Raw genomic sequence first — 25,894 nt, 5'->3', positions numbered from 1 at the left:
ATAATACCTCCACCCACCGGGGAGATAATACCCCCACCCACCGGGGAGATAATACCTCCACCCACCGGGGAGATAATACCTCCACCCACCGGGGAGATAATACCCCCACCCACCGGGGAGATAATACCTCCACCCACCGGGGAGATAATACCTCCACCCACCGGGGAGATAATACCCCCACCCACCGGGGAGATAATACCCCCACCCACCGGGGAGATAATACCCCCACCCACCGGGGAGATAATACCTCCACCCACCGGGGAGATAATACCCCCACCCACCGGGGAGATAATACCCCCACCCACCGGGGAGATAATAACTCCACCCACCGGGGAGATAATACCTCCACCCCCGGGGAGATAATACCCCCACCCACCGGGGAGATAATACCTCCACCCACCGGGGAGATAATACCCCACCCACCGGGGAGATAATACCCCACCCACCGGGGAGATAATACCCCACCCACCGGGGAGATAATACCCCCACCCACCGGGGAGATAATACCTCCACCCACCGGGGAGATAATACCCCCACCCACCGGGGAGATAATACCTCCACCCACCGGGGAGATAATACCCCCACCCACCGGGGAGATAATACCCCCACCCACCGGGGAGATAATACCTCCACCCACCGGGGAGATAATACCCCCACCCACCGGGGAGATAATACCTCCACCAACCAGGGAGATAATACCCCCACCCACCGGGGAGATAATACCCCCACCCACCGGGGAGATAATACCTCCACCAACCAGGGAGATAATACCCCCACCCACCGGGGAGATAATACCCCCACCCACCGGGGAGATAATACCTCCACCAACCAGGGAGATAATACCCCCACCCACCGGGGAGATAATACCCCCACCCACCGGGGAGATAATACCCCCACCCACCGGGGAGATAATACCCCCACCCACCGGGGAGATAATACCTCCACCCACCGGGGAGATAATACCCCCACCCACCGGGGAGATAATACCCCCACCCACCGGGGAGATAATACCCCCACCCACCGGGGAGATAATACCCCCACCCACCGGGGAGATAATACCCCCACCCACCGGGGAGATAATACCCCCACCCACCAGGGAGATAATACCCCCACCCACCGGGGAGATAATACCCCCACCCACCGGGGAGATAATACCCCCACCCACCGGGGAGATAATACCCCCACCCACCGGGGAGATAATACCCCCACCCACCGGGGAGATAATACCCCCACCCACCAGGGAGATAATACCCCCACCCACCGGGGAGATAATACCCCCACCCACCGGGGAGATAATACCCCCACCCACCGGGGAGATAATACCCCCACCCACCGGGGAGATAATACCCCCACTCACCGGGGAGATAATACCCCCACCCACCGGAGAGATAATACCCCCACCCACCAGGGAGATAATACCCCCACCCACCGGGGAGATAATACCCCCACCCACCGGGGAGATAATACCCCCACCCACCGGGGAGATAATACCCCCACCCACCGGGGAGATAATACCTCCACCCACCGGGGAGATAATACCCCCACCCACCGGGGAGATAATACCCCCACCCACCGGGGAGATAATACCCCCACCCACCGGGGAGATAATACCTCCACCCACCGGGGAGATAATACCCCCACCCACCGGGGAGATAATACCTCCACCCACCGGGGAGATAATACCCCCACCCACCGGGGAGATAATACCCCCACCCACCGGGGAGATAATACCCCCACCCACCGGGGAGATAATACCTCCACCCCCGGGGAGATAATACCCCCACACACCGGGGAGATAATACCCCCACCCACCGGGGAGATAATACCCCCACCCACCGGGGAGATAATACCTCCACCCACCGGGGAGATAATACCCCCACCCACCGGGGAGATAATACCCCCACCCACCGGGGAGATAATACCCCCACACACCGGGGAGATAATACCTCCACCCACCGGGGAGATAATACCTCCAACCACCGGGGAGATAATACCCCCACACACCGGGGAGATAATACCTCCACCCACCGGGGAGATAATACCCCCACCCACCGGGGAGATAATACCCCCACACACCGGGGAGATAATACCTCCACCCACCGGGGAGATAATACCTCCACCCACCGGGGAGATAATACCCCCACCCACCGGGGAGATAATACCCCCACGCACCGGGGAGATAATACCCCCACACACCGGGGAGATAATACCTCCACCCACCGGGGAGATAATACCTCCACCCACCGGGGAGATAATACCCCCACCCACCGGGGAGATAATACCCCCACCCACCGGGGAGATAATACCTCCACCCCCGGGGAGATAATACCCCCACCCACCGGGGAGATAATACCCCCACCCACCGGGGAGATAATACCCCCACCCACCGGGGAGATAATACCCCCACCCACCGGGGAGATAATACCTCCACCCACCGGGGAGATAATACCTCCACCCACCGGGGAGATAATACCTCCACCCACCGGGGAGATAATACCTCCACCCACCGGGGAGATAATACCTCCACCCACCGGGGAGATAATACCCCCACCCCCGGGGGAGATGGTCGCAAAAACTGGTGGTAGTATGGTGGGTATGCCAGGGGGGTGGGGGGGGAGCTAGGCATGGGGCGAGAGTTGCTCAGTGTTAGTTTACGGGGCGGGCGGCGGGTGGTGAGGGCGGCACACACACACACACACACACACACACACTCACACCTCAGGTCAACACTTCTCACTCACACTTCTCTTGCTTACTATCGACGCCTCGCCACCATGATCTGTTAACACATCAGTACAGCAACTACAGCGGGTAGATAACTTGAGCATATCAACTTCTGGTGACTAATTGATGCACAAACTATGCAAAGAATGAGCCGGTGTTTACTTGTACTAATTACCACCGCTTTGTAACGAGGTACACAACTACTGTTCAAGTTCAAGTGTGTTTATTGAGATAAGCAATAAATACATCTCAAAGGGATAGAGTAGCTTAGGCTATTTCTATCCCCCCTGGTAGCCTGGTACCCCCTTACAACTACTGTATTTACAGTTAGCGTCCGTTAACGATAGCCATATGGCCCTGCCCCCCCTCCCTCCCTCACCTGTGAGTGAGGGCCCCTCACCTGTGGAGGGTAGAGTTGCCGCGCGTCGCTATAGGGAGGGAGGCCAGCCAGCCCTCAGGAGACACCACCAAGAAACTGCAGAGTTGCTCACAATCTCGAGTTAGTTTCCTGCCAATCTGGTCGACGGGAGGACGGGTGTCGCTCCCCCCCCCGCCTGCGTGTGTATGTGTGTATGTGTCAGTGCCCGTGCCCACAGGTGTCCGTGCCCACAGGTGCCCACAGGTGCCCACGGCGGTGAAGCTATCTGACGGAGGACATGTGTAGGAGGGGCGCGCCCAGCTGCTCCTAGGGGACCCTAGCATGCTGTGAGGACTTGTCCTGCAGGAGGTGCTCCACCGAGCATGGAGGTGAGGCAGGAGTGTCTGACCCGCGGGTCCTCAGGGGGGGGGGGGTTAACAATAGCAGTGTGGGGGGAGGTGAACAATAGCAGTGTGAGGGGGGAGGGATTAACAAAACCAACGTGGTGGAGAGATGGGGTTACAATAGCCGTGTGTGGCCGAAAAGTTAACAATAGGAGTGTGGGAGGAGGAGTTAACATTATCAGTGTGGGAGGAGGAGTTAACATTATCAGTGTGGGAGGAGGAGTTAACATTATCAGTGTGGGAGGAGGAGTTAACATTATCAGTGTGGGAGGAGGAGTTAACATTATCAGTGTGGGAGGAGGAGTTAACGTTATCAGTGTGGGAGGAGGAGGAGTTAACAATATTAACTTTAATATCAATATCAGCAGGAAGTCAATAGTTGATCTCCCACTGTGGTTCAGGTTATAATCAAATTATCATATTGAAGAAACGTCAAAAGGGGTGATGACAGCAATTACCAGGAGCGGAACCACTAGATCCTGCATCTAATTACCCCTTGTCATACCATCGTCCCATACTGTGACTCGGTTCTCTCGTCTGGGATAATACTGTGACTTTCACTGTCGGGGTAACTGTGCTATAATTCTCATTTTGTGTATACCTTGTAAGAAAGAATAATTATTAAAGTTTACATATAAAGAGAGTGATTCAACAGTAGTCGTTAGAGCAGTGTTAGGTTAACCATACGAGTGTGGGGGGGAGGGGGATATCTTGAGATGATTTCGGGGCTTTTTTAGTGTTCCCGCGGCCCGGTCCTCGACCAGGCCTCCACCCCCAGGAAGCAGCCCGTGACAGCTGACTAACACCCAGGTACCTATTTTACTGCTAGGTAACAGGGGCATAGGGTGAAAGAAACTCTGCCCATTGTTTCTTTCCGGCGCCTGGGATCGAACTCAGGACCACAGGATCACAAGTCCCGCGTGCTGTCCGCTCGGCCGACCGACCGGGGAGGGAGAAGGGGGTTAACAGTAGCGGTATGGGGAAAAGAGAAGAGGTTGATTCTCAGTTGATCTCTCCATGATTTAGGTCCCCCATGACCAGCAGTTTAGCTCTCATTCTGGGCGCTGTTGTTCATCTATATATGCCTTGTTGTTGTTGTCTTCATACTGTTGTCTGAGCCTTCTACTGTTTGGTGGGGGATTGTTGATTACCAAGATCACAATCTTCCTCCCATCACCTGTAAGAGTTCCAAGTATGGAGGTTGTGTTTCCATTAGTCCCCCGTTACTCTAGTTCATCAAACATTAATTTTCACTTTATTAGGAGTGTCACTCCCCTTCCCTGTCTCTCTGTCCTTTCTTTCCTTAACACTTGGTATCCTGGGAGTCGAGCGGACAGTACGCTAAACTTGTGATCCTGTGGTCCTGGGTTCGATCCCAGGCGCCGGCGAGAAACAATGGGGGAAAGTTTCTTTCACCCTTTGCCCCTGTTACCTAGCAGTAAAATAGGTAACTGGGTGTTAGTCAGCTGTCACGGGCTGCTTCCTGGGGGTGGAGGCCTGGTCGAGGACCGGGCCGCGGGGACACTTAAATGGCCCCGAAATCATCTCAAGATAACCTCAAGAAGATCCCCTTGGAAAGATTGCACCCGAGATCATGTAATTGACTTTAGTTTCCACTAATGCAATTATTTCTGGATCTGCTTCACTAAGCCTCTCTTTTATTTCTTCTGTTTTATTGGATACTCAATCAGCATTGGTGTACTATACCTTGAGACTTTTCTTGGAAACTCTGTTAGCAGAGCTCACATGGCTCATCTACCTTCCTGTCTCCCCTGGTGTGTGCTGCAGGTGAGAGATGGATGCTGTCCTAGCTCCAATAAGTGGTTGTGAGGCGGGAAGTGCCCGGGAATAGGGAGGGGGAATGAGAGGCTGAGGGTGATCTGGGAGCCAGGGGGGTGTAGATGGGTCTGGGCAGCTATGGAGGTGTGAAGAACATAGTGGGTCTGAGAGGTAGGATGGGCCTGAGAGGCATAGGGGGCTGTGAAGTAGAGTGAGGCTGAGAATCAGACAGAGGTTGAGAAGTAGAGGGGAGTATGGAGCATGGGAGGGAGGAGGGGGGGTGTAACACCTGGTAATTATTTGTAACACCAGTATATAGTACCACTAATGGTTACACTGGAACCAAAGGTACCCAAAAAAAAGGAAATACTACACAGGATTAACTACGCTGCCACCATCTGTCTTGTCCATTAACTATATCAAGCAACGAGGCAAGAAACATTGCTTGATTTGGAGAGTCCTTTCTTTCTTTCTTTCTTTCTTTAACTGTCATTAATTATGGGACGGTTGTTAGCAAACTATATCTAGAGGCTAAGAGGATTCAACAATTGACACAGATGGGAAGTTTAACACAAGTTTATTGAGAACAAAATTATGCTATTCACCACTCTAAATCCTACTCTAACACTGTAACACCCATGACCCCCCCCCCATCCCGCCCTTAGAGTTCACACCCAGGGAAGCCTTCTCCAAAAGGTCAGCCCAGATGACCTCCGGATTATCTTGAATGTTGATTAAAATTTCCTGGGTTAGTCTTAGCCAGCTAGTTTCAAGTATGTAATATTTCATGATATTCTTGTCAAACATTGCAATGGAATTAGACCCCCAGATTCTTATGTGTAAACATCCATGGATCTCCTCCTTTTAGCCAGGTCAGAGGTCAGTCACACACGTAATTAATAATTCCTCTCTTGAAGAGTGTATGGTGAATGCCACACAAGCTTAATGGAAAAGTTCTTGAGTGTTTGTGCACGTGTGGCCCGACCTCTTGCATCTTTGGTGTAGGTAGCAACAGCAAATCTCCCCCTCCAATTTTTTGGGGTGTATATATATATGGTCCTGTATCAGACTCAGTAGAGAGAGTGCCGGACACCAGGGTCCAGAGTGGGTCTGTGAGGAACATCACACAGCCTGGGAGAGACAGAGTGAATCCACCGGATGGAGAGACAAAGGTCTTAAGGTAATGTGTGTGATCTCTGAGGTTTTGTTCCATGTCTAAATTTCTTAACTATTGGCCAGTGTTAGAGTAGGATTTATAGTGGTGAATAGTGTTACGGTGCCCTCTCCTATTTCTTTCGTTTGCCGGCTTAAAGAGTCATATCAGCTCTCCCTACTGATTCTCTGAGGTTCAGGGAGTCTAATGATATATGTGGCGACCAGACCGGCTGCCATTTAATGGAAGGGGGTTATATTATAAGTTGTAAATAAAGGAAAGTTGGCGCCCTGATATAAAATGAAACAGTATCCCCTACGGCAGATATGACCTTGTGGAAGGGACACTATGCCAATCGCGGATTGGCCGACGTAGGTCGCGGGCGACAAATCAGGGCCCGCCATGACGTCACCGAGTGCCCCGGGCGGCGCCAACGTCAGAGTTGTACTGACCGTGGAAGCGACAGGACGCGCCTCGGTCTGCTCTCAAAGATTGGAGGCTCTGCAAGCCTTGTTCAGTGGATTGAGCTGGCCTTCGTTGCCCACCATAGTTATTGGAGACCCTGCGCTTCTGGGAAGCCAAAGAGGAACCAAGTTCAGTGAGCAGAGAAGTGCCAAACTTGGAAAATAGTCGGCGACGACGCTGGGCGGCGCCGCTGGCTGGACGTTGAGGTCTGGAAGGTGGGCGAGCAAGCTAGCTGTGACTGGGGTCACATCCACTGAGAATCTTGGAAGGACGACACCGTGCCTAGGACAAGGAGCGACGCCCTGTGGGAGAGGCGAGTGTGGGGAAAAATAGTGATTAGCTCAGCGCCCATCGATGAACCAGGATTGGGGCAGCTGAATCTCAGGGATTGGAACGGCGACGACGCGAAGGCTTCACGACACCTGAGGACCTGTGGAACGCCCTGGATCGTCGAGGATCGACCCAAGGAAGCGTGGGAACCTCACACCATCGAGGGACAGGCGTCGTGAGCCAGGAGTGTAAGGTAGATCATTTTTCCCTCCCATTACCCCTTGTATGAGTAGGCTAGTTAGGCCACAATATTTACTCGTGTATGTGGCAGCAAGACTTTATTACTTTAATAGTAGAGTAGGCTGCAAGGCAGCTTGTGTCCAGGACTGTCAGAGAGGACAGTGTGTATGGATGGCAGGACAGTGAAGAAGAGGTGCCGACGTGGTGAAGAGGCCCTCCTGTGAGAGTGTGAGACTCCTGTCTTCCTGCCCAGTTGAAGGAGAGTTGGAGGTCGTGGAAGAAGAGGCTGACGATCTCCAGACTCATCATCCATATTCCATATTCATGTATTACTTGTGATTGTGTGTGTGCGTTCATGTAATTTGCATCAGTAAATCCACACATTTTATTACTGTGTTTGAGTGTGCCTCCATTTGTGATATTTCTCTATGAGCATACATTTCTGGCTACAAACGATATATGGTACACCCACTGAACTGCATTGCTGGGGTGCAGATATAATAACCCAGCTGGCGACCTTGCTAAGAGGAAGATAGAGAAGACAGGCGGGAAAGGAGTTCCTGCAACCTTTTTTGTCTGGCAGGCAAGACTCAGGGAGGTTATGTTTATAGGTAAGCCTGAGTCTTCCTTCACTCCCCCACGGGTCTAGGCCGGAACTGTTAACAGCAGTTTCCCCGTGGTTGACTGAAGGGCTTCCAGGGTGAATCAGTGGCACCCCTTTGTGGTGGAAGCAAAGACCTGCGGAGGTGGGCATCGTTGGTCCTATCTTGTGTGACCAAGGAGACTCCGGTAAATCCAGGGAGTCGGAGGGGCTGAGTATTTGGGCCCTTTGAGCCCCTAGCAGTTAAGTGTTAGCAGAGCCCCGGACCGCCCACCCCCACGTGACAAGAGAACTGGCGACCTCGCCAGGATTCGAACCCCAGTAGCCAAGAACTGGGAACCTCGCCAGGAAGCGTGGAGCAAGCTACAGTGTGGACCAAATTTCAAGACAAGTGTTGCCAGGGTACTAATACAGTGTGGCCAGTGAATTCGGTGGTACTGTTACTCAACCGGCTAAGGGACTGAAACGGTGAAATTAGTGCCTACTAACTTGTCTGTGCTGTCGTGTATGCTCAATGATATAGAGATGGAGGAGGACAAAGTAAAGAAATTTATTGACACAAGGGACGAGAGAATTTTGGAAGAGTGTACCAAGGCCCAGCTCCAACAAGTGGCAAACCACTTTGGGATCAGGTTGAGGACGACTAAGGTAGCGGAGCGAAGGATAGAGATCATGGCACAGCTCACAGCTCGAGAGGAAGCGACGGGAGAGGAGCCATCTCAAGAGGAGCTGTCCCGAGGAGAGCCGTCGCAAGGTGAACCGTCCCGACTAGGGCCACCCCAAGCGCCTACCAGTGTGGAGAGAATTCACAGTGAACATGGGAGCAGTGGAAGGTCCAGCTGTAGTAAGAGGAGCCTGCAACTGGAAATAATGAAGATGCAACTGGAAGCCCAGCTGCGACGAGAGGAAAGAGAAGCGCAAATGCAGCGAGAGGAACGTGCGGCTGAGCTGCAGCGAGAGGAACGTGCGGCTGAGCTGCAGCGAGAGGAACGTGCAGCTGAGCTGCAGCGAGAGGAACGTGCAGCTGAGCTGCAGCGAGAGGAACGTGCAGCTGAGCTGCAGCGAGAGGAACGTGCAGCTGAGCTGCAGCGAGAGGAACGTGCAGCTGAGCTGCAGCGAGAGGAACGTGCAGCTGAGCTGCAGCGAGAGGAACGTGCAGCTGAGCTGCAGCGAGAGGAACGTGCAGCTGAGCTGCAGCGAGAGGAACGTGCAGCTGAGCTGCAGCGAGAGGAACGTGCAGCTGAGCTGCAGCGAGGTGAGCGAGAAGCACGGCTGCAGCTGCAGCGAGAGGAGCGAGAAGCTCGGCTGCAGCGGGAAGAAGGAGAGAGACAACTGCGACTGGAGGAGATAAGGGCAAAGAAAGAAGTCGAATTGCGTCGCGTTGAACGTGGTCTACCCTCACTACCTGCACGGCGGGATGACCTCAAGGTAAGGGAACGTGACTTACCTACGTTCGAACCACAAGAAGCTGAGGCGTTCTTCGAACACTTTGAACGGATAGCAACTCTGAAGGAGTGGCCAGAAGATGATTGGGCTGCTCTGGTCCAGGGCAGGTTGACTGGTGAGGCCCGGGAAGCCTATAACATGCTGGACCTAGAGGAGTGTACTAGTTATGACGCGATTAAGAATGCGGTTCTCCACTCATTCCGGCTGACTCCGGAGATGTACCGGAAGCGGTTCAGAGAGTGTACAAGGGCGTCGGGAAAGACTTACGCCGAGACCGCCAGGGATATGGAACGGAAATTCCTACGATGGTTGAAGGCGGAGGAAGCGGAGTCGGTGGATGATATCAAACGACTGATAGTGATGGAGAAGTTCATGTCGGTGCTCCATCCTGAGTTGCGAGTAAGGGTGAGAGAAGCAGGTATTAAGGACCTGAAGGCTGCAGCGGATCGAGCCGACATGCTGGAGGAGGCACTACATATCAGGAGGGAGGGGCCGCCCAGACACTCGCCTTACCCCAGGTCGGGAGGGAACCTTAGGAGTTCAGGAGGAGCGAGGACGGGTGGGGACTCTCCCAAGAGTAGTGTGCCCGATGAAGTAACGTGGTTCAAGAGCTCAAGAGACGCGGGGAGGAAGCCCCAAGCTGTGAGCAGTGGACCTAGCTCAGGAGCAAGTGCTGCAGTCCCGGACACGACGACGGGGAGTCCACGGAGGACCCAGGGTACGTCTGCAAGTGGTACCGCCAGAGGGACTGGCGAGTGGCCGCCCAGGGGAGGCAGCCGATGCTACAACTGTGGTGTGAGAGGACACTATGCCCGCGAGTGTGAGGAGCACCAAAGGAATGTAGGATTAATGTCGGAAGAGGAGAGAGTGTTTGTTCACACCCCATATTATAGTGGACCCAACGTGAATGGTTGGGAAATGAAGTTGGGTGAACATCCCTTCGTTTTCGAGGCCAACATGAAGTTTGGAAAGTCAGACCCAGTGGAGGTTGCCGTGCTTCGAGATACGGGTGCTGACATAAGTATGGTGACCAGGAGTATTCTCCCCAAGGAATTTAATGATTCACCTGTGGGAGTGGTGAGGATACGCAGTGTGGGGGAGGAATACAGGTTGCCACTTCACGAAGTACAGCTGATTGCCGACTGCGGAGTCGAGAAAGCTATAGTAGCTGTAGCCCCTAAGTTACCCCTAGAGCATGTACAGATGGTGCTGGGTAATGACCTCGGAGGAGGCAGGATACAACCCGATTGGGCCAGGAGTGCCTATGTTGCAAGCAGCGGTACAACCCTGCCAGGTGAGGTATCGGTCGTTCCAGATGGTCGTGAGGAAGCCGACTTCGCCAGGGAAAACGTCGCCAGAGACGACGACAACGAGGGCGAGAGTGCAGAGAGGTCGTCGGAGGTTGTGGAAAACCCCGACGGGGACCTCCGACTAAGCCTGATGATGCGTGTGGAGGAGTGGCGAGGAGCAGCTGTACAAACGCCTGGGGCGGTGAAGAGGCTGCAGACCGCACTCCCTCCATACAGAAACGTGAATAAAGTAAGCTCAGTGGATGAGCGAACGGCAGTGAGGGGCAGAGTGGAGGAACCACGACGCAGTGCACCCTATGCCGGCCAGATGAATAGTGGTAGGTGCAAGATGAACCACCGTGGTGAGGTGAGCCACAGGGAGGTGGATGAGCCCAACCACGAACCGAAGAAGATGTCTGCAGGGAAGAGAATCTCATGGAGGAGTGAAGATGTTCGTCGGGAACGAAGGAGCGAGTGGTATAGGAAAGGCAATACGAAGAAAGCAGGGAATAGGTACACCCAGGGTAGGCGCCAGCCTAACCAGAGGGGCATTGGGCCATCGCAAAAGCCTAGTGTGGAAGAGAGGGAGCTGCTGGATGGGGTACAGGTTACAAGTGCCACTGTGAGGAGACAACGCACCTACGGGAGAAGAGGAACCGAGAAGAGAGAAGATTGGCGAAGAGGAGATCATGGGAGGAAACATGGAGTACCTGTAGGACGCAATGGAAATGCAAGACTATCTCGGAGTGCACGACGCGGTGGAGGCGCTGCATGCACTGAATCTTACAGTGGTAACGAGCCGTGGGAGTACACTCGTAGCCACGGAGAGAGGATTTCTTGTAGGTGTTCAGGGAACACCCATCACACCCGGTCCTATGCGAGGTGGAGATACAATGAGGCAAGTGACTGGCAAGGTGGTACGAGCCACGTCACCAACTGGAGGAGTGACACTTCAGGAACGGAGGGAGCAAGAGTATAGGTTGCCCTCTTGAGTACTGCTCTTCCGATATGACTCTTATTTTAAGGGGAGGGGTATGTTACGGTGCCCTCTCCTATTTCTTTCGTTTGCCGGCTTAAAGAGTCATATCAGCTCTCCCTACTGATTCTCTGAGGTTCAGGGAGTCTAATGATATATGTGGCGACCAGACCGGCTGCCATTTAATGGAAGGGGGTTATATTATAAGTTGTAAATAATGGAAAGTTGGCGCCCTGATATAAAATGAAACAGTATCCCCTACGGCAGATATGACCTTGTGGAAGGGACACTATGCCAATCGCGGATTGGCCGACGTAGGTCGCGGGCGACAAATCAGGGCCCGCCATGACGTCACCGAGTGCCCCGGGCGGCGCCAACGTCAGAGTTGTACTGACCGTGGAAGCGACAGGACGCGCCTCGGTCTGCTCTCAAAGATTGGAGGCTCTGCAAGCCTTGTTCAGTGGATTGAGCTGGCCTTCGTTGCCCACCATAGTTATTGGAGACCCTGCGCTTCTGGGAAGCCAAAGAGGAACCAAGTTCAGTGAGCAGAGAAGTGCCAAACTTGGAAAATAGTCGGCGACGACGCTGGGCGGCGCCGCTGGCTGGACGTTGAGGTCTGGAAGGTGGGCGAGCAAGCTAGCTGTGACTGGGGTCACATCCACTGAGAATCTTGGAAGGACGACACCGTGCCTAGGACAAGGAGCGACGCCCTGTGGGAGAGGCGAGTGTGGGGAAAAATAGTGATTAGCTCAGCGCCCATCGATGAACCAGGATTGGGGCAGCTGAATCTCAGGGATTGGAACGGCGACGACGCGAAGGCTTCACGACACCTGAGGACCTGTGGAACGCCCTGGATCGTCGAGGATCGACCCAAGGAAGCGTGGGAACCTCACACCATCGAGGGACAGGCGTCGTGAGCCAGGAGTGTAAGGTAGATCATTTTTCCCTCCCATTACCCCTTGTATGAGTAGGCTAGTTAGGCCACAATATTTACTCGTGTATGTGGCAGCAAGACTTTATTACTTTAATAGTAGAGTAGGCTGCAAGGCAGCTTGTGTCCAGGACTGTCAGAGAGGACAGTGTGTATGGATGGCAGGACAGTGAAGAAGAGGTGCCGACGTGGTGAAGAGGCCCTCCTGTGAGAGTGTGAGACTCCTGTCTTCCTGCCCAGTTGAAGGAGAGTTGGAGGTCGTGGAAGAAGAGGCTGACGATCTCCAGACTCATCATCCATATTCCATATTCATGTATTACTTGTGATTGTGTGTGTGCGTTCATGTAATTTGCGTCAGTAAATCCACACATTTTATTACTGTGTTTGAGTGTGCCTCCATTTGTGATATTTCTCTATGAGCATACATTTCTGGCTACAAACGATATATGGTACACCCACTGAACTGCATTGCTGGGGTGCAGATATAATAACCCAGCTGGCGACCTTGCTAAGAGGAAGATAGAGAAGACAGGCGGGAAAGGAGTTCCTGCAACCTTTTTTGTCTGGCAGGCAAGACTCAGGGAGGTTATGTTTATAGGTAAGCCTGAGTCTTCCTTCACTCCCCCACGGGTCTAGGCCGGAACTGTTAACAGCAGTTTCCCCGTGGTTGACTGAAGGGCTTCCAGGGTGAATCAGTGGCACCCCTTTGTGGTGGAAGCAAAGACCTGCGGAGGTGGGCATCGTTGGTCCTATCTTGTGTGACCAAGGAGACTCCGGTAAATCCAGGGAGTCGGAGGGGCTGAGTATTTGGGCCCTTTGAGCCCCTAGCAGTTAAGTGTTAGCAGAGCCCCGGACCGCCCACCCCCACGTGACAATAGCATATTTTTTTTCTCAATAAACTCGTGTTAAACTTTGTCTGTGTCAATTGTTGAATCCTCTTAGCCTCTAGATATAGTTTGCTAACAACCGTCCCATAATTAATGACAGTTAAAGAAAGAAAGAAAGAAATGACTCCAAATCAAGCAATGTTTCTTGCCTCGTTGCTTGATATAGTTAATGGACAAGACAGATAGTGGCAGCGTAGTTAATCCTGTACTCACCTAATTGTGCTTGCGGGGGTTGAGCTTTGGCTCTTTGGTCTTTGGTCTGTGTAGCATTTCTTTTTTTTTTTGGTACCTTTGGTTCCAGTGTAACCATTAGTGGTGCTATATACTGGTGTTACAAATGATTACCGGGTGTTACAGGGGGGAGGGGGGGTAAGTGGAATAGAGGTTGTAGGAGTCAGGGGGTGTGTAAGAGGTAGTGGTGTGTCTTAGGGTAGAAGGGAGGTATGGAGGAGGTGGGGGTTGAGGGTGAGAGTGGGGCAAGAGAAAGGGTTTCGAGGGTAGTGGAGAGGTGAGAGAGGTGGGGGGTGGCCCTGTGTGAGGAGGTCATACGGGAGACGAAGCTGGAAAAAGTTCAAAGGTATGCCACTAGACTAGTCCCAGAACTAAGAGGCATGAGTTACGAGGAAAGGCTGCGGGAAATGCACCTTACGACACTGGAAGACAGAAGAGTAAGGGGAGACATGATCACAATCTATAAAATCCTCAGGGGAATCGACCGGGTAAACAAGGATAAACTATTCAACACTGCTGGTACGCGAACAAGGGGACACAGGTGGTAACTGAGTACCCACATGAGCCACAGGGACGTTAGAAGGAACTTGTTCAGTGTCAGAGTAGTTAACAGGTGGAATGCATTAGGCAGTGATGTGGTGGAGGCTGACTCCATACAGTTTCAAATGTAGATATGATAGAGCCCAGTAGGCTCAGGAATCTGTACACCAGTTGATTGACAGTTGAGAGGCGGGACCAAAGAGCCAAAGCTCAACCCCCGCAAGCACAAATAGGTGAGTACACACACACACACACACACACACACACACACACACACACACACACACAGAAGATTCAGTGGTATGCCACCAGGCTCGTTCCGGAACTGAGAGGAATGAGCTACAAGGAAAGGCTAAAAGAGTTAAACCTCACGTCCCTGGAAAACAGAAGAGTAAGGGGAGACATGATAACCACCTAAAATTCTCGGGGGAATTGACAGGATGGACAAAGACAAACTCTTCAGCACGGGTGGGACACGAACAAGGGGACACAGGTGGAAACTTAGTACCCAGATGAGTCACAGAGACGTTAGAAAGAATTTTTTCAGTGTCAGAGTAGTTAATGGATGGAATGCATCAGACAGTGATGTGGTGGAGGCTGACTCCATACACAGTTTCAAATGTAGATATGAGAGTTCAGTAGGCTCAGGAATCTGTACACCAGTTGACTGACAGTTGAGAGGCGGGACCAAAGAGACAAAGCTCAACCCCCGCAAGCACAATTAGGTGAGTACACACACACACACACACACACACACACACACACACACACACACACACACACACACACACACACACACACACACACACACACACACAGAGGAAGCAGCCTCTAACAGCTGGCTAACTCCCAGGCATCTATATACTGCTAGGTAACAGAGGCATCAGGGTGAAAGAAACTTTGCCCATTTATTTCTGCCTAGTCCGGGAATCGAACCCGGGCCATAGAATTACGAATCCTGCGCGCTGTTCACTCGGCTACTAGACCCCTTTAAACATGTATATTACTTAATCCGAGTTTGAATTCGCAACTCCAAGAATACCACTTACACACTTTACCACTGGACCACAGGACACTTGATAACTGTGTGTGTGTGTACTCACCTATTTGTGTCTGCAGGATCGAGCATTGACTCTTGGATCCCGCCTTTCGAGCCATCGGTTGTTTACAGCAATGACTCCGGTCCTATTTCCCTATCATAACTAGTTTTAAAATTGTGAATAGAGTTTGCTTCCACAACCTGTTCCTTAAGTGCATTCCATTTTTCCACTACTCTCACGCTAAAAGAAAACTTACTAACATCTCTGTGACTCATCTGAGTTTCCAGCTTCCACCCATGTCCCCTCGTTCTGTTGCTATTCCGTGTGAACATTTCGTCTATGTCCACTCTGTCAATCCCCCTGAGTATTTTATACGTTCGTATCATATCCCCCCCTCTCCCATCTGTTTTTTAGGGTCGTAAGACTCGGTTCATTCAGGCGCTCTTCATACCCCATCCCTCGTAACTCTGGGACGAGTCTCGTTGCAAACTTCTGAACCTTTTCCAATTTCCTTATGTGTTTCTTCAGGTGGGGACTCCATGATGAGGCGGCATACTCTAAGACTGGCCTCACGTAGGCAGTGTAAAGCGCCCTAAATGCCTCCTTACTTGGTTTCTGAATGATGTTCTAACTTTCGCCAGTGTAGAGTACGCTGCTGTCGTTATCCTATTTATATGTTACAAAGGAGATAGATTAGGTGTAACATCCACGCCCAGGTCACTTTCTCGCGTCGTCACAGGTAGGCAGTTCCCCTTCATTGTGTACTGTCCCTTTAGTCTCCTATCACCTAGTCCCATTTCCATAACTTTACATTTGCTCGTGTTGAACTCCAGTAGCCATTTCTCTGACCATCTCTGCAACCTGTTCAGGTCCTCTTCGAGGATCCTACAATCCTCACCTGTCGCAACTCTTCTCATCAACTTTGCGTCATCCGCGAACATCGGCATGTAGGATTCTACTCCTGTAAACATGTCGTTAATGTATATTAGAAATAGAATTGGTCCCATCACCGATCCTTGAGGTACTCCACTCGTTACTGTTCGCCAGTCCGACTTCTCGCCCTTTACCGTAATTCTCTGGCTCCTTTCTGTTAGGTAGTTCCTTACCCATGCTAGGGCCTTTCCTCCCACCCCAGCCTACATCTCAAGTTTGAACAGCAGTCTCATGTGCGGTATTGTATCAAAGGCTTTTTGGCAGTCCAGAAATATGCAGTCTGCCCAACCATCTATGTCCTGCCTTATCCTTGTTATTTTATCATAGAATTACAAAAGATTAGTTAGACAATATTTCCCTTTCCAGAACCCATGTTGGTGTTTGTTTACAAACCTAATGTTCTCCAGGTATGCAACCAGTCTTTGCCTAATTATTCTTTCCAGTATTTTACAGGGGATGCTTGTCAGTGATACAGGTCTGTAGTTAAGTGCCTCCTCCCTATCGCCTTTCTTGAAAATCGGAACGACATTTGTCCTTTTCCAGCAATTGGGAAATTCTCCTGACATAGGTGATTCATTAAAGAACCTTGCCAGAGGTACGCTGAGGGGCCTGCACTGCCTCTTTTAGTATCCACGGTGATACTTTGTCTGGTAAAACCATTTTAGTTGCATCCAGTGTTGTCAACTGTTTCATTACCTCCTCTGCTGTCACCTCTATATCTGATAGTCTTTCATCTAGGGTAATCTCTTCTACCAATGGAGCTGCTCAGGTTCGGCTGTGAACTCACCATGGAAACTGGCATTCAGTGCCTCGCAGATTTCCTTGTCACTTGCAGTATATGCCTCCTCTGTTTTCCTTAGTCTTGTCACTTGGTCGTTCACCGACATTTTTTTCTTATATGGCTGTGCAGTAATTTAGGTTGCTTTTTCGCTTTGATCGCAATATTGTTCTCATAATTTCTTTCCGATGCTCTTCTTATGATAATGTAATCGTTCCTAGTTCTGTTGCATCTGATCTTGTTGTCCTCTGTCCTTTGTCTTCTGTACTTCCTCCACTCTCTCCTACTTCTCATTTTTGCTTCCTAACACTGTCTATTAAACCATAGGTTATTATATTCCCTCTTACTTTTTTCCTTTACTGTTGGAATAAATCTCTCTTCGGCCTCCTGGCATTTCCGTGTGACTAGGTCCATCATATCTTGGACTGTTTTTCCTCTAATTTCTTTCTTCCACTGCACTTCTCCCAGGTAGTCCCTTATCCTCCTGTAGTCCCCTTTCCTGTAGTTAACTCTCCTTTCCCAGACCTCTTGTCCCATGGTCACAAGTTTGAGTTGCATCATGTTGTCAGAGACTAGGACACAATGGTCACTGGCCCCTAGAGGTATTTCATGTTCCAAATTCTCAATATCTTCTACGTTCCGGGTGAAAATCAGGTCAATAGGCTCGGTGTATCTCCTCCTCTTTCCCTTGTGTCTTCCTTCACATGTTGTGTTAGGAAATTCCTGTCTATAACATCTACTAACTTTGCTCCCCATGTTTCTTCCCCGCCATGGGGATTCCTTGATTACCAATTTACCTCTCCATAATTTAGGTCCCCCATGACCGGTAGTTTCGCTCTCATTCTGTGGGCTAATGTTGCTGCCTTCTGCAATTCATCTATGCATGCCTTGTTGTTGTCATCATACTCCTGCCTGGGTCTTCTACTGTTTGGTGGGGGGTTGTAGATCACAATCTTCCTCCCATCTGCTGTCAGAGGTCCATGTATGAAGCTTGTGTTCACATTGGTACCTCGATTTTCCAGGTCTTCAAACTTCCATTTCCGCTTTATTAGGAGTGCCACTCCCCCTCCCTGTCTCCGTGTCCTCTCTTTTTTTTATCACCTGGTACCCCTCTGGAAAGATTGTATCCGAGATCATGCCATTTATTTTAGTTTCCACTATTGTAACTGTCAGGATCTGCCTTACTAACTCTTTCTTTTATTTCCTCTGCTTTATTAGATACCCCATCAGCATTGGTGTACCAAACCTTGAGACTCTTCTTGGAAACTCTGGTACCAGAGTTTACCCTTTCTCTGGGGGTCTGGGGGGATCTGGTGGGGTGTCTCGGGGGTGAATGAGGTCTGGTGGGGAGTGCCTGGGGGGCGAATAGGGTCTGGGCATGTACTCACCTAATTGTACTCGCCTAATTGTGCTTGCGGGGGTTAAGCTCTGGCTCTTTGGTCCCGCCTCTCAACCGTCAATCAACAGGTGTACAGGTTCCTGAGCCTATTGGGCTCTATCATATCTACATTTGAAACTGTGAATGGAGTCAGCCTCCACCACATCACTGCCTAATGCATTCCATTTGTCAACCACTCTGACACTAAAAAAGTTCTTTCTAATATCTCTATAGCTCATGTGGGCACTCAGTTTCCACCTGTGTCCCCTAGTGCGTGTGCCCCTTGTGTTAAATAGTTTGTCTTTATCTACCCTATCGATTCCCTTGAGAATCTTGAATGTGGTGATCATGTCCCCCCTAACTCTTCTGTCTTCCAACGAAGTGAGGTTTAATTCCCGTAGTCTCTCCTCGTAGCTCATACCTCTCAGCTCGGGTACTAGTCTGGTGGCAAACCTTTGAACCTTTTCCAGTTTAGACTTATGCTTGACTAGATATGGACTCCATTCTGGAGCCGCATACTCCAGGATTGGTCTGACATATGTGGTATATAATGTTCTGAAAGATTCCTTACACAAGTTTCTAAAGGCCGTTCTTAAGTTAGCCAACCTGGCATGTGCCGCTGAAGTTATCCTCTGGATATGAGCTTCAGGGGACAGGTCTGGCGTGATATCAACCCCCAGGTCTTTCTCTCTCTCTCTGACTCTTGAAGTATTTCATCTCTCAAATGATACCTTGTATCTGGTTTCCTGCTTCCTACCCCTATCTTCATTACATTACATTTGCTTGGGTTAAAATCTAAAAACCATGTGTTCGACCATTCCTGCAGCTTGTCCAGGTCTTCTTGAAGCCTCAAGCTGTCCTTGACAGCTTGTGTGTGTGTGTGTGTGTGTGTGTGTGTGCTCACCTAGTTGTACTCACCTAGTTGTGTTTGCGGGGGTTGAGCTCTGGCTCTTTGGTCCCGCCTCTCAACTGTCAATCAACTGGTGTACAGATTCCTGAGCCTGTGTGTTTACTAGTTGTGTTTTTACGGGGGTTGAGCTTTGCTCTTTCGGCCCGCCTCTCAACTGTCAATCAACTGTTTACTAACTTTTTTTTTTTTTTTTTTTTTTTTTTTCCCCCACACCACACACACACACCCCAGGAAGCAGCCCGTGACAGCTGACTAACTCCCAGGTACCTATTTACTGCTAGGTAACAGAGGCATTCAGGGTGAAAGAAACTTTGCCCATTTGTTTCTGCCTCGTGCGGGAATCGAACCCGCGCCACAGAATTACGAATCCTGCGCGCTATCCACCAGGCTACGAGGCCCCCCTAAAAACATGTGTGTGTGTACTCACCTGTTTGTGCTTGCGGGGTTGAGCTCTGGCTATGGCCTGTGTGTGTGTGTGCTCCATTGGCTCACGCAGTTGGTCAACTAGCGCCACGCCCCACCACCTCACTGAGGTATACATACAAGAGGATGCAGCTAAAGAGTCTGAAACTGTCTCCTCCTCTCCTGTTGACAATGGCCGGATGTCTTGTCTGGCCAGAGATATAAGACTGAGACCTGTCTGCTTTTAGAGGGGCCCTTATCCCCGTTCTTGACAGCTTGTTTTCTAAACATCACCACCTTCCTCGTCGCTTCCAGCTTGCCCTTGCCTCCCTGAAATCTAACAACTCTATTCTTATCCTTCCTTCCGACAAAGGCAATTCGGTGGTTGTCCTTGACCGTGAGGACTACCTCCAGAAAGCAGATCTTGCTCTCTGACTCCCGCACATATGCCCCTCTAACATCTAACCCTTTGGATCGCCTCAAAACTTCCTATAACCGCAAACTAAGACAGCTCTTTAGTCTTTGTCTTCCTGACTTTGATCTCAGTAAACGTTTCCGTGTCATCTGCCCTTCTCTTCCTTATTTCTATGGTCTTCCTAAGACTCATAAACGTGGTGTTCCTCTTCGTCCTATTATTTCTTCACGGGGCTCTGTCAGCTATCCTCTTGCCTCCTGGCTCGCTAAAACCCTGACACCTTACCTTGGCACTTTTTCCCCTGCCCACCTTCGTCACTCTCAAGACTTCATAGAAAGACTGCGCCTGCAGCCCTCTTGTAAGATGCTTAGTCTTGATGTCGACTCTCTGTTCACTAATGTTCCGCTCGATGACGTTCTCTCTTTCCTTAGACAGAAGGCGTCAGAGGGCCTCCTTCCTCTCCCACTTCCCACTGACGTTTTCCTCGATCTCATTAGACTCTGTGTTGACTCTAACTCTTTTTCTTTCAACGGTAAATATTACACTCAAACTTTCGGTGTCGCTATGGGTTCCCCTCTCTCCCCTGTTCTTGCTAATTTCTATTAAACAGGAGCTGCCTCGTATGGGCCAATGGGCCTTCTGCAGTTATCTTTGTTCTTGTGTTCTTGTTTTCTCATTCTTACTAACCCCTTTATTACACCTTACCTTCCTTTGCTTTCTCTTCCTCTAAGATCTTCTTCTTCTCACCTCTCTTCTGCCTATTTATTGCCTTCTCCTTCAATCATCACAATCGACTTGAGAATGGTCCAGGACGGACCGCAGCGTCGTCGTCCCTTCACTTTCTAGTTTGTGGTCTGGTCAACATTTAAGACTGACATATACAGGAAAAAAACAGAGACATGGAGGGCATGAGTAAAAATGAAAAGGTAAACAAATATACATTTTTCATCCCTATGTACAGGATAAAATGTGTTTGTCAGTCCTTTCCTGGGTGGAGACCGGTCCCCTGGCCTCCAGGGTCAGCCTGGAGGCCATCAGGCCCTTGGGGGTCAGCCTGGAGGCCATCAGGCCCTTGGGGGTCAGCCTGGAGGCCATCAGGCCCTTGGGGTCAGCCTGGAGGCCATCAGGCCCTTGGGGTCAGCCTGGAGGCCATCAGGCCCTTGGGGTCAGCCTGGAGGCCATCAGGCCCTTGGGGGTCAGCCTGGAGGCCATCAGGCCCTTGGGGTCAGCCTGGAGGCCATCAGGCCCTTGGGGTCAGCCTGGAGGCCATCAGGCCCTTGGGGTCAGCCTGGAGGCCATCAGGCCCTTGGGGGTCAGCCTGGAGGCCATCAGGCCCTTGGGGTCAGCCTGGAGGCCATCAGGCCCTTGGGGTCAGCCTGGAGGCCATCAGGCCCTTGGGGTCAGCCTGGAGGCCATCAGGCCCTTGGGGGTCAGCCTGGAGGCCATCAGGCCCTTGGGGTCAGCCTGGAGGCCATCAGGCCCTTGGGGTCAGCCTGGAGGCCATCAGGCCCTTGGGGTCAGCCTGGAGGCCATCAGGCCCTTGGGGTCAGCCTGGAGGCCATCAGGCCCTTGGGGTCAGCCTGGAGGCCATCAGGCCCTTGGGGTCAGCCTGGAGGCCATCAGGCCCTTGGGGTCAGCCTGGAGGCCATCAGGCCCTTGGGGTCAGCCTGGAGGCCATCAGGCCCTTGGGGTCAGCCTGGAGGCCATCAGGCCCTTGGGGTCAGCCTGGAGGCCATCAGGCCCTTGGGGTCAGCCTGGAGGCCATCAGGCCCTTGGGGTCAGCCTGGAGGCCATCAGGCCCTTGGGGTCAGCCTGGAGGCCATCAGGCCCTTGGGGTCAGCCTGGAGGCCATCAGGCCCTTGGGGTCAGCCTGGAGGCCATCAGGCCCTTGGGGTCAGCCTGGAGGCCATCAGGCCCTTGGGGTCAGCCTGGAGGCCATCAGGCCCTTGGGGTCAGCCTGGAGGCCATCAGGCCCTTGGGGTCAGCCTGGAGGCCATCAGGCCCTTGGGGTCAGCCTGGAGGCCATCAGGCCCTTGGGGTCAGCCTGGAGGCCATCAGGCCCTTGGGGTCAGCCTGGAGGCCATCAGGCCCTTGGGGTCAGCCTGGAGGCCATCAGGCCCTTGGGGTCAGCCTGGAGGCCATCAGGCCCTTGGGGTCAGCCTGGAGGCCATCAGGCCCTTGGGGTCAGCCTGGAGGCCATCAGGCCCTTGGGGTCAGCCTGGAGGCCATCAGGCCCTTGGGGTCAGCCTGGAGGCCATCAGGCCCTTGGGGTCAGCCTGGAGGCCATCAGGCCCTTGGGGTCAGCCTGGAGGCCATCAGGCCCTTGGGGTCAGCCTGGAGGCCATCAGGCCCTTGGGGTCAGCCTGGAGGCCATCAGGCCCTTGGGGTCAGCCTGGAGGCCATCAGGCCCTTGGGGTCAGCCTGGAGGCCATCAGGCCCTTGGGGTCAGCCTGGAGGCCATCAGGCCCTTGGGGTCAGCCTGGAGGCCATCAGGCCCTTGGGGTCAGCCTGGAGGCCATCAGGCCCTTGGGGTCAGCCTGGAGGCCATCAGGCCCTTGGGGTCAGCCTGGAGGCCATCAGGCCCTTGGGGTCAGCCTGGAGGCCATCAGGCCCTTGGGGTCAGCCTGGAGGCCATCAGGCCCTTGGGGTCAGCCTGGAGGCCATCAGGCCCTTGGGGTCAGCCTGGAGGCCATCAGGCCCTTGGGGTCAGCCTGGAGGCCATCAGGCCCTTGGGGTCAGCCTGGAGGCCATCAGGCCCTTGGGGTCAGCCTGGAGGCCATCAGGCCCTTGGGGTCAGCCTGGAGGCCATCAGGCCCTTGGGGTCAGCCTGGAGGCCATCAGGCCCTTGGGGTCAGCCTGGAGGCCATCAGGCCCTTGGGGTCAGCCTGGAGGCCATCAGGCCCTTGGGGTCAGCCTGGAGGCCATCAGGCCCTTGGGGTCAGCCTGGAGGCCATCAGGCCCTTGGGGTCAGCCTGGAGGCCATCAGGCCCTTGGGGTCAGCCTGGAGGCCATCAGGCCCTTGGGGTCAGCCTGGAGGCCATCAGGCCCTTGGGGTCAGCCTGGAGGCCATCAGGCCCTTGGGGTCAGCCTGGAGGCCATCAGGCCCTTGGGGTCAGCCTGGAGGCCATCAGGCCCTTGGGGTCAGCCTGGAGGCCATCAGGCCCTTGGGGTCAGCCTGGAGGCCATCAGGCCCTTGGGGTCAGCTGGCCACCAGTACTCACCAGTACTCATGACCACCACACGTGACCCAGGAGAGGCCACCATCCATGGGGTGACCAGCAGGATGCGACCAGGCTCACGGGACTGGACCTCACCAGGCGGGGTCACCAAGACCACTCCACTTGAAAGCTTCTCTGGGAGCTCAATTTTGCACTTATGGTCGTAACCTTTCCCTTGCATTGCATCATGGAGCTCGTTACTTGCTCCCGAGGGTTGTATGGCGCGTTACTTGACGCCCCTCCCGCTGCTACTGAGGACGTTGCTGCCGGGAGTAACGGCGCGTTACTGGTGTTCCTTCTACCGGAGCATCTATAGAGCGGTCGTTCCCACACCTTCGTCGACGGAACAGTTTCAATGGGTCGTTGTGAAGGCTGCTGTGTCCTGTGTTGAACAGTCTCCTGTGGTGGTTAAATGCAGTTAACACTGAGAATAGCAATGTATGTGTAGGGGGCCACAGGTGCGGACGCAGGTGTAGGGGTCCACAGGTGCAGGGGTCCACAGGTGCGCACGCAGGTGTAGGGGGTCCGGTTCTAAATTATTGGACTGTCTCAAAACTCTAAAAATTTACACTTAGGAAAGGAGACGAGAAAGATATCAAGTAATATATACATGGAAGATACTGGAAGGCCAGGTCCCAAATTTGCACAGTAGGATAAGAAATGCTGCTAGTCAGCTGGGCTCAACAGCTGCTAGTCAGCTGGGCTCAACAGCTGCTAGTCAGCTGGGCTCAACAGCTGCTAGTCAGCTGGGCTCAACAGCTGGTTGACGGAAGCTCTCCTCTTAACCTTAGCCAAAGTATTAAATAACAGTGAAAGCACAAATGCTCTCCACATGACGGGGCCCTCAGCATACTGGAGTGTTCTCATAGTCCCTATATACTCTCCACATGACGGGGGCCCTCAGCATACTGGAGAGTGTTCTCATAGTTCCTGTATACTCTCCACATGATGGGGGCCCTCAGCATACTGGAGAGTGTTCTCATAGTTCCTGTATACTCTCCACATGATGGGGGCCCTCAGCATACTGGAGAGTGTTCTCATAGTTCCTATATACTCTCCACATGATGGGGGCCCTCAGCATACAGGAGAGTGTTCTCATAGTCCCTATATACTCTCCACATGACGGGGGCCCCTCAGCATACAGGAGAGTGTTCTCATAGTCCCTATATACTCTCCACATGACGGGGGCCCTCAGCATACTGGAGTGTTCTCATAGTCCCTATATATTCTCCACATGACGGGGGCCCTCAGCATACTGGAGTGTTCTCATAGTCCCTATATACTCTCCACATGACGGGGGCCCTCAGCATACTAGAGTGTGTTCTCATAGTTCCTATATACTCTCCACATGACGGGGGCCCTCAGCATACAGGAGAGTGTTCTCATAGTCCCTATATACTCTCCACATGACGGGGGCCCTCAGCATACTGGAGAGTGTTCTCATAGTCCCTATATACTCTCCACATGACGGGGGCCCTCAGCATACTAGAGTGTGTTGTCATAGTTCCTATATACTCTCCACATGACGGGGGCCCTCAGCATACAGGAGTGTGTTCTCATAGTTCCTATATACTCTCCACATGACGGGGGCCCTCAGCATACTGGAGTGTTCTCATAGTCCCTATATACTCTCCACATGACGGGGGCCCTCAGCATACTAGAGTGTGTTCTCATAGTTCCTATATACTCTCCACATGACGGGGGGCCCTCAGCATACTGGAGTGTTCTCAGTCCCTATATACTCTCCACATGACGGGGGCCCCTCAGCATACTGGAGAGTGTTCTCATAGTCCCTATATACTCTCCACATGACGGGGGCCCTCAGCATACTGGAGTGTTCTCATAGTCCCTATATACTCTCCACATGACGGGGGCCCTCAGCATACTGGAGAGTGTTCTCATAGTCCCTATATATTCTCCACATGACGGGGGCCCTCAGCATACTGGAGAGTGTTCTCATAGTCCCTATATACTATCCACATGACGGGGGCCCTCAGCATACTGGAGAGTGTTCTCATAGTCCCTATATACTCTCCACATGACGGGGGCCCTCAGCATACTGGAGAGTGTTCTCATAGTCCCTATATACTCTCCACATGACGGGGGCCCTCAGCATACTGGAGTGTTCTCATAGTCCCTATATACTCTCCACATGACGGGGGCCCTCAGCATACTGGAGAGTGTTCTCATAGTCCCTATATACTCTCCACATGACGGGGGCCCTCAGCATACTGGAGAGTGTTCTCATAGTCCCTATATACTCTCCACATGACGGGGGCCCTCAGCATACTGGAGAGTGTTCTCATAGTCCCTATATACTCTCCACATGACGGGGGCCCTCAGCATACTGGAGAGTGTTCTCATAGTCCCTATATACTCTCCACATGACGGGGACCCTCAGCATACTGGAGAGTGTTCTCATAGTCCCTATATACTCTCCACATGACGGGGGCCCTCAGCATACTAGAGTGTGTTCTCATAGTCCCTATATACTCTCCACATGACGGGGGCCCCTCAGCATACTAG

General features: G+C 52.4%; 1 protein-coding gene across 1 annotated transcript in view; it reads left to right on the top strand.

Moving 5' to 3' along the window:
- Positions 1–3,127: 3,127 nt before the first annotated feature.
- LOC123774731 (carbohydrate sulfotransferase 1) overlaps positions 3,128–25,894 on the top strand; it is a 77,260-nt gene continuing 54,493 nt past the window's right edge. Inside the window, exon 1 of the mRNA XM_045769268.2 lies at positions 3,128–3,471. Coding sequence (XP_045625224.1) covers positions 3,466–3,471 — 6 coding nt within the window. The 5' untranslated portion in view covers positions 3,128–3,465. The remainder of the gene's footprint in view (positions 3,472–25,894) is intronic.

The sequence above is a fragment of the Procambarus clarkii genome, chromosome 68, assembly GCF_040958095.1.
Source record: "Procambarus clarkii isolate CNS0578487 chromosome 68, FALCON_Pclarkii_2.0, whole genome shotgun sequence".
NCBI classification, from domain to species: domain Eukaryota; kingdom Metazoa; phylum Arthropoda; class Malacostraca; order Decapoda; family Cambaridae; genus Procambarus; species Procambarus clarkii.
The sequence above is the reverse complement of the archived record's forward strand: the minus strand, read 5'-3'. Positions and strand labels throughout refer to the sequence as shown.